At 33.5% G+C, this 10,099-nt stretch overlaps 1 protein-coding gene across 1 annotated transcript in view; it reads left to right on the top strand.

Annotated features, from left to right (window-relative positions):
• Positions 1-505: 505 nt before the first annotated feature.
• CDC42BPB (CDC42 binding protein kinase beta) overlaps positions 506-10,099 on the top strand; it is a 132,099-nt gene continuing 122,505 nt past the window's right edge. Inside the window, exon 1 of the mRNA XM_044659909.1 lies at positions 506-592. Coding sequence (XP_044515844.1) covers positions 530-592 — 63 coding nt within the window. The 5' untranslated portion in view covers positions 506-529. The remainder of the gene's footprint in view (positions 593-10,099) is intronic.

The raw sequence follows: 10,099 nt of genomic DNA, 5'->3' as shown, positions 1-10,099 counted from the left end.
CTACAAAAATTATCACTTTATGCTTTTTGACATTTATCTCTTTTTATCATTGATCATCCTTATTCAATTAACTTTTTGAGAGCATCATTGTTGAAGGACAGCTACTAAATTTGTCTAGCATATTCCTTTCATGTATTTGTCACACATTTAAATACAGAAGGAACAGAATACAGAAGTATGGCATTTTTCCTCATCTCAACAATAATTGAAACCAGATTCCATTACAGTAGATGTTGTCTGCCCTTATTGTAGAAGATTTTTAACTTTTATTGAATTGTCACTCAGAACTTAGGAATCTTTTTCTATATAAAGTTATGGAGGTATTTGAGCTAAACGACTTAGAAACCTATAAATTAATTAATGTAATGTCATCATCCCCTCCCCTCATGCTGAAAAAATAAAAGCTAATTGGTTGTTATAATCAACCACACATTTTTCTTGTAGAGTTAATATTTCCAGGTACACTGGTTTAAGCTTTAATTTTACCTTTTTATTTGTAGCAAAGCCATTTACACAACTGGTGAAGGAAATGCAGCTTCATCGAGATGACTTTGAAATAATTAAAGTAATTGGAAGAGGTGCATTTGGTGAGGTAAGGTAAAATTTCATTTTAAAATTAAAGCCCAGTATATTTAAAATTAAATATCTCCAGTTGGCCTTTTTTCCTTGGGGAGGGAATAGATTCAGTAAACTAATTAAACTTTTAATAGCATTGTTGTCTTTACAAAGGTACTAATGTCCAGAAACAATTAGATTATTGTTAGGTTTTCAGTTGGGGATGGCTAAAAGATAGAGTTAAGACAAGAAAAATAATAAGCTATATTTATGTGGTGAGAAGGGAATATATGAAGATAAAATTACCTATGAGAGCTTTTGAATGATGAAATAGTATCAGCAGGTTTGATATTTCCTTTCTTAGATACAGTGATGGCTTAACTGTAGTCATTAAAGAAAATGTGTACACCAAATGAAGCCAACCCTCTCAAATGCCAGAAAGCATAAAAGACAACTTTTTCTCAAATCTTTAAGTAAGAATTATTTTGTACTAAATTAGGTTAAGTGCTATCTAGCCCTCCTTGCTCTAGAGAACTTTTTATCTCTTTCATTCTAAAATTATTAAGCAATAAAACATTTAACTATATCCATACATATTTTCATTTCACTGGCTGTACACTGCACTACATATTTATATGTTATTTACATTAAATTGTACCAGTTTGTGTGATGATTAGCTAGTTAGGAAGCAGAGTTTGTATCAAATGAATATTTTTGGTAGAATGCCAACTTCTTGAGGTTTGGTATTGGCTATTTTTGTCTTCAGTTCCTGACATAGTGTTTTGAATATCATAAGCACTTAATAAATGCTTGTTAAATTGAATTACAGAGAAGTTATGATTAAGGATCACAGTAGTTGGAAAACATCTTAGCACTCATCTAGTTAAAGATCCTCAAAAGTTCTGCAACCTATAAACTTTCAGATAAGAAATTATGCTTTAGCTATAGAGTAACTAAAGTTCATTTCTGTAAGATAAAGCAGGAACACTGCTCAAGGTGAAAAAAACCAAATAATAACAACTCATTAAATAATATTGGAGAACTCAATACTTAGAAATTCTTCTCTTCCCCTTCAGCCCACTACACATACCTGGAGTAATAGTAATTCATTAGTAATTCAGACTGAAACCCCTACCCCACCAGTGATGGTGACTTGATTTCCCACATGTCCAAAGAAAAGGAAGAGCATTTGGAGTTGGTGGAGGGAAGTAGAAAACAAAGGCAAAGCCAGAGAGGGGAAAAGAGTTTTCATGCATAAAGAGAAGAAACTGATAAGGCATAAAAAACTAGTTCCCCTCAGCCCCCACTGAATTTACTCTTAACCGAGACCAAAGCTGTGTCCTCACAAGTTCTAAAACAAGGAGGATGAGGAGTAGTTGGCGAACCTATGGCATGCATGCCAGAGAGGGGGTACTCAGAGCTCTGTGGGCATACATGCCATTGCTCCAGCACAGAGTTTGCCAGAATTTATTACAGTAAAGCCAGAGGGACTTGGAGCAGAGCTGTTCCCCTCCCATTCTCTATGGGCACCTGAGGACATTTCTCATATCACTCACTCCTCTAAAAAGTTCGCCATCACTGGCAAAGAGTGAGGAGGTAAACCATAAACAAACAGTTGGTAAAGCAAGAGTCCAAAAGAACAAATAGCCAAGATAAAACACCCAAATAAAACCTTAACTTACAAGCAGATAAACTTAAGTTTCATGAAAACATAAAGGAAAAGGAGTAAAATGTAAAGAAAAACCAGAACACTGTTTAATACCAAACAAGTAGTGTTCTTTAAAGGAAAATGATCCAGAATTTTCTGATTAAAAAAAAAAAAGAATTTTGTAAACACTTAAGAGATCATTAAGCGATAGTAAGAATTAAAAAATAGTTCAAAAGAGAGATAAATAGCTCTGAGAGAGAATAAAAGATTTGTCACACAAAAATACATAAGTGGAAAAACAATTGGCATAAGAGAAGAAAAAAATAGCTACTTTAAAAGGTTACATGAATTCTGTACAAAACATGGTGACTGACCTTATAGACAGAATGAAGAGATAATCTAAATATTGTAAATCTCTTAGAACGTGACAAATTGAAAATTTGAAGGAAAAAATACCTGAAAACTACGCAGAACTTTTTTTTAAAAAACCCTTACCTTCCATCTTAAAATTAATACTGGGGGGGGGGGGGGAGGGAGGTAGCTGGGTAGCTTAGTGGATTGAGAGCCAGACCTAGAGACGTGAGGTCCTAGGTTCAAATCTGACCTCAGACATTTCCCAGCTGTGTGACCCTGGGCAAGTCACTTGACCTCCATTGCCTACCCTTACCACTCAGCCTTGGAGCCAATACACAGTATTGACTCCAAGACAGAAGGTAAGGGTTTAAAAAAAAATTTAATACTGCGTATTGGTTCCAAGGCAAAAGAGCATTAAGGGGTAGGCATTGGGGGTTAAGTGACTTGCCCAGGGTCATATTTGAACCCAGGACCTCCCATTTCTGGGCCTGACTTTCAATCCACTGATCCACCTAGCTTATGCAGAACTTTTGAATACAGACAACATTGCATTGATTGATCAGACCTGCAAGTTGCTGCTGGAGAAAATCCTCATAATTGTAGGTAGTGATTAAATGTAAAAATTTCAAGAATAAAATTTGGAGAAAGACTATATATATAGTTTCCATATATATGGAGTATGCCAGTTTGAATAGCTTAAGATTTTTCCTCAAAAGGAAAGGAATAGGGGACAACTGGGTAGCTCAGTGGATTGAGAGCCAGGCCTAGAGACAGGAGGTCCTAGGTTCAAATCCGGCCTCAGACTTCCCAGCTGTGTGACCCTGGGCAAGTCACTTGACCCCCATTGCCTACCCTTACCAATCTTCCACCTATAAGTCAATACACAGAAGTTAAGGGTTTAAAATTTAAAAAAAAAAAAAAAAAGGAAAGGAATATTGAAAAAGCACAGGATCTTAAAGATTCAACCCAAAATCCTTCTAAGGTGAACCTAATCATCAGTGAAAAAAATATGAACCTTCAACAAGAGGAAAATATTTCAAGAATTACCTCAAAATAAACTGAAGTGGACAGAATATGTGACTTTCAGCCCCACAAAGATCAGAAACAAGAAAGGTAAATAAGTATAATTATCAGGAAAAGACTATATAGTGAAATCAATTATTAAAAGTTTATATTATTATTTTATGAAGAATAAAAGAATAAAGAGGTGTCATCATATGACAAAAAAAACCAAGAGGCTAAAGACTTTAGAGTGACCTAAACAATGAAAGAGAAACAAAAAAGACTACTCCATGGAATAAACCTTGTGATTCTTTATAAGTGAATCAGTATCTTTTGTGCTAGTGGGGAGAGAAAAGGTAGAGATTGTGATGAGCTAAATGTTATTTTTCCCTCTTTCCCTCATAGGTGAAAATAAAGGGATAGTAATTTCTTTAATCACTCGGTAGAATAGGCTAAATATTCTGTGGGAGAATAGGCTAAAAGCAATAGAGAAGCGGGACTGCTCTGAGCAAAATAGAAGAGATGTCTTCATTTAGTGATAGGAAAGGATGCTACTGTAGAATCCCATGGGGAGATGGGGTTGGAAAGGGATAGGCCATATGTTAGTTTCATCTGAGTGTAATTTGTGCCTTAGGAGACTCTTCTCTGAGAAAAGATGACACCTTCTGGGATGGTATTATATCCCACCATAGAAGAGATGTTTTGAGTCCCCAGGGTGGTAGGAGGGGACAGAGCTGGCATTACACCTTAGCTTTAGGAATGATAAATGATTGTAGTCTAAGGGTAGGGAGTGAGACTAGGTCTCATGATTTGGGACACAATAACTTCTATATAATATAGTTTCTATTCAACATTGCTTCCTTTGTGATTTTTTTGTCTTGAATTTCATAAGAACAAAAGAAATTAACATTTTCATTTATAGTATAAAACAGAAAAGGAAATTCAGATATAAAACTATCTTACTATTAAGTAAAGCTTGTTTGAAATATATATTATAAATGAAGTAATAGTTCTTTGAGTGATACAGCAGAAAAAGAATTGTGTTAAGATCCACAAATAAAATATAGAGATAGAAGATAGAAATATATATGTATATAAATATATGTGTGTGTGTGTGTGTGTGTGTGTGTGTGTGTGTGTGTGTGTGTGTGTATTTATATAATCGAAAAGGAAGCACTTCAAAAACTGCCCTCATGAGGGACACAGAATAAGGAAGGTACTTGTTGAGGGTATATGAACTGGAGGAAAAACTTGTACTAAGAGCGGAGAGGGAAGATCCATATACTTTAGCTGATCAGGAAAGAAAAGGGTAATAGTAAAATCTATACACATTAAGAGAAATTACAACCTTTTAAAGTAAAGTCAATGAACTTGGAATCAGACAAGTGTAAAGGAGAGAAGATTAAAGCCTATAAGAAGAGACAAGTTGGTACAAAGGACTGGTCTAGCCATATCATCCTCATACTCAGTAAACAGTAGTGGCTATCACCTTCAGGATCAAATCCAAAATCCTCTGGTGTTCAAAGCTCTTCATTTAACCTAATGTCCTCCACTCCTCTTCCCCAGTTTTCATACATAGTACTATTTGATCCAATGATACTGGCCTCCTTGCTGTCCCATGAACAAGCTACTTCCTCTCTTAGTTCTGGACATTTTTTCTGGTTGTCCTATATACTTGGAATGCTCTCCCTGCTCATATCTGCTTCCTGGATGCTCTGGATTTCTTTTAAGTCTTAGCTGAAATCCCATCTTTTATAGAAAGCCTTTCCCAATCCCTCTTAATTCTAGTATCTTCCCTCCTTTAATTATCTCCTATTTGCCTTGCATAAAGCTAATTTGTATTGTTTTGTTTTCTTATTGTCTCCCCATTAGATTGTGAGCTCCTTGAATGCAGGGATTGTCTTTTGCCCCTTTTATACCTCTGGAGCTTAAGCAACAATACCAACACATATTTAGGTACTTAATAAATGCTCATTGACTGAGTGTAAGCAAACCTAACATTATGGGAAGTGTAGGGATAAAGTGCTTACTTAAAAAGAGGAAGGGATGTGAAAATCAACAGAAATTAAGTGAAAGTAGGAAAATAGAAGTCATAACCTTAAATGTTAGTGGATTAAACAGATCCAGGAAAACAAAAAAGAGGCTGAATGAATAAGAAAATAAAATCAGCAGTTTGCTGCATACCAATCAATATTAGAGGCTAAAAGACAAATTTAGAGCTAAAGAATTTATGATATCTTCTTAACTGGAATACTAAATACATATATTTCTCATTGCCACATTCTACCTTTCCAAAAATTTCATGTGCATGGGTAGGGAGAAATTGTAGATAAATGTGAAAAAGAAAAAATGCTAAATAGTCCTTTAATGTTAATAAGACAAAAATAATACCAGAGATAGAAGTAAATGGAGACTTAATAAAGACATCATGAATAATGAATCAACAAATCACAAAGAAAATAACCATGTAAGAGAGAAAAGCAGTGAGACAATGTAATACAATTTCTGGGATGTAGCTAAGCTGTCTTAAGAGGAAAAATACTATCTCTTGAAACATAGCGTTCATAAAATAAAGAGCATTAATGGCAGATGCAACATCTATTTATTTATTCATTCATTCATTTAATTTAAACTCAGATCTTCTGTCTTAGAATCAATACACAGTACACAAAGAATATAAAATACCCAACTTAATAGATCATGAATACAGATCTTAACCCAATTTTATTTTATTTTATTTTTTCAATTTTTATTTTGAATATTTTCCTTTAGTTACATGTTTCATGTTCTTTTCCTCTCCCCCAAATCTCCCTAACCCCTCTTTAACCCATTTTAGAAGAAGAAATTAAACAAGCCATAAGGTAACTAACAGATAAAACTTCTCATCTTGATGGAGTTACAGATGAACTCTATCAAATATTTCCAGAGCAATATCTGCTAATTAGGTATTCTCAAATTGAGAACGAAAACATTCTGCCAGAATTCATTTCTGGGATGATATTGCTCTAATATATAAACCAGAGAGAAAGAAAATAAAGAAATTGAATTTTAGATCATTATAATTAATGATTAATGCAAACATTTTAAATAAAATTCTAGGAAAAAAAGATTATAGCAACATATCCAAAAAATGATTCACTATGAACAAATTGGATTACTATTAGGGATGCAACAGTGCTTCAACATTAGGAAGCCATGTAAGATGAAATACATCATATTAAAAACAAATCCATTCTAAATCACAAGATTATATAAATAGATGCAGAAAACCCTCTGAAAACCACATGTATGATTAAAAACCAGCATTTTATGCAAACAAACTCAAAATAATAGGTATAAAAGGGCCAGTTTATTGATAATAGTAAGCATATCACTAAAAGCTAGCATTTGCTAAAGAGAAAACTAGAATCTTTCCCAGTATATTTAGAAATAAAGCAGTGCTTGGCATAGTTCTAGAAATGTTAGAAAGACCAGGAAAGCAAAAGAAATAAATCAATGGCCCTAATTTGGTATAGAAGAGATGAAATTATCCTTATTTGTAGACAGTGTGATGTTCTACTTATCAAATTCCAGAGGATAAGCAAAGTATAATTATAAAATTCCATAGCAGGACACAAAGTAAATCTACAAAAGTGGCCACATTTCCATATAGCAGTATTTAAAAATCCAAGAGCAAAATGGGGAAATCCCATTCAAAGTCCATAAATATTTGAGAGTCACTCTTACAAAAAACTCAAGACTTTAGTATATAAATGTTATAAAACACTCTTTAAAGAAAATAATGACAAATAGTACAAGTAGTTATTTCTCATGGGTAAACCTCATTAGTATAATCAGTATGATGCTACCTACACTTATAGATTTAGTTATATCAGTTGAATAAGAAATTCAGAATATCAAGGAAAATAATAGAAAGGTATCAATGAAAGGGTAATAATACTTCTAGATCTCATGTTATAAAGTAGCAGTTGTGGAAACTATTTTATACTAGTTTTAAAAAAGGAAAATATAAGAAATAATGAGTATAGGTTGGTTTAAGAAAACCTTGGAAAGACCTACATGAAATTATGAAGACCAAAATGAGTAGAACTAAGAGAAAATTATATTATAGCTACAAGATTAATATTCAAAGAATAATTTATAAATGTCCCTCCAGTGAAAGAACTGGTAAATAGAAATATGAAAGACATAATTTATATACTTTTTTGGCTTTGTTGGGTGATGCCTTCTCTAGTACAAGGAGGTAAGAGTAAGAGTAGGGTGAGGTACTTGGGATTTTATTGTAACCAACAAACAAATTAATTTTTTTAAATGCCATACAAAAGAAATGTACAATGGATCAGGTGGAAAATACTTGATAAGCACAGCTCAGATGGAAACACAATCTAGAGATTTGTTAAGCTTAGAAGAGCTACTTACTGAAAAAGAACTGTTAGGAAAATTATATAATACAATAAGCTAATGGTGAATAGGGTTTTGTTTTTGTTGTTTTTTTTTTAAAGTTAAATTAAAGTTCACAACATTTGGAAAAAATAGAAGTAAAAATGAGGCAGTACCTTTTACAACCAAAGTTTAGCAGAAAATTCTTAATTCGAGGAATAGAGGAAAACAGAATTGATCATGAAATTGTAAAGCTTTTACATAAACAAGATTAATGCAGCTAGAATAAGAAAGGACACTGTTAATTACAGAAAATCTTTTATTAAATATTTCTCATATGGTCCTCATATCCAGTATCTATAGAATATTATTTAAGTCTAAAAGCCATTTCCTTGAGTATACACACACATATCAAAATGTTAGAAAGATATTCTGGAAAAAATGGCAAATTATTAATCATATGAAAGAGTGCTCCAAATCACTAACTGATTTTAAAAAATTAGGAAAATTCAGAATTTTCCCTTAGTGAAGGAAAAAATATTAATACTAATACTGTATTTCATATTTAGATACCAGTCTGCCAAAGAAGATTTCAAACAATTTCTAGCTTGGAGAAAGATGTCCAAATTGATTTCTCCATGTCCTCCAACATGAGACTCTAGTCCTTGCAATTTTAGGTAGTATTTATCAGAATCTCAGAGGTGGGGAGAATTACTTTGTAGTAATACAGTTCTGGGTAGATGAATCTCCCTGAAGAATTAATGAACTCCCTCCCCTAGATCCATATTGACTAATTTGAATAGGAGGTGGTGAGAATAGCCTGTTGAATGAAAAGGAGGTACTTCCCTTGGGATGCAGTTTAGTCCAATCTCCTTCTTTGAGCTTGAGAGGGGAAGATTGCTATTAGGTTAATGTCCTGTTCACTTCTGGAGTGGAAAGATGATCTTATCTTCATTGGACTTAAAAACATTGCTTCTTCTATTACTGACTCATTTTGAAACTTTTCTTTATGCGTGGGACCTCTTTTCATGCCTTCCCTTCATGCCTTGTGGCCTGCTCACCTTGGCACAAGGCCCTTCCTACTTCTTCCCATTGGTTGAGTTCCTCCTGGAACTTCCAATTTGTGGAGGGACTCAGACCAGCCTTTCTTCCTTACCCTCTCCGCTCTGTCACTGGACTTCAAAACTATTCAGCCACCCCCCTACCTTCAGTGTGTTGTTTTTCCCCATTAGAATGGCCTACTGTCTAACTCTATTGTAAGCTCAAATGCTGGTTTCCTTCTTCCTTGTCTAGACTAGAGATATTCTTTGTTAAATTTCTGAATTTAATCAATTCATCATATGAATTTTTTGTCCTTCCTTGTCCTCCACCTTTCCTAGAGGGTTTTCAAAGGATTTTGGAAAGGACTTTTTAGAGAAAAAGTGTTATTTCTTAGTATTTTTAGTTTTACCAAAGAAGTTTTAAATATTCCTTCACACTCAACAGATTGGTAAAGATGACCAAAAAATGGGCTATTACTGGAGGGGCTACAGGAATATAGGTACACTACTTACTACTGCCGGTAGAGCTGTATATTCATCCAATAAATCTGAGAAGCAATTTGGAATTATGCTAAGAAAAAAAATTTTTAATTCTTAAAAAGGACTAAAATATCCATAAGCTTGACCTTTAGATTTTTTTCTGTTTGGCATGCACAGAAAGGAAATTAAAGACAGAAAGAAAGATCCCATATATATCAGAATATTTATAGCATTTGATATTGAAGATTTGATAAATAAGCATGTGCCTATCAATTGGGTAATGACCTTTTTTTTGAGATATTCTTCCAATTACATGTAATAACAATTTTCAGCATGCATTTTCCACAATCATAAGATATAAATGGTTTCTCTCCCTTCTTTCCCTCCCCCATCCTGGAGATGGTAAGCAATTTGATCTGGGTTATACATTTATTATCATGCAAAACATTTTTCCATATTGATTGTATACTCATACAAAACCAAAACCCCAAAATAAAAACACAAGTAAACTAAAGTGAAAAATAATATGCTTTGATTCAAATTCTGACTCCTTCAGAATTGTCGTGGATCATTCTATTGCTGAGATTAGTTGTATTTCACAGTTGATTGGTGTACAATATTGCTGTTACTTTTTTTTTTT

Source organism: Gracilinanus agilis, chromosome 2 (assembly GCF_016433145.1).
Source record: "Gracilinanus agilis isolate LMUSP501 chromosome 2, AgileGrace, whole genome shotgun sequence".
Taxonomy (NCBI): Eukaryota; Metazoa; Chordata; class Mammalia; order Didelphimorphia; family Didelphidae; genus Gracilinanus; species Gracilinanus agilis.
This window is presented reverse-complemented; position numbering and strand designations above follow the sequence as displayed.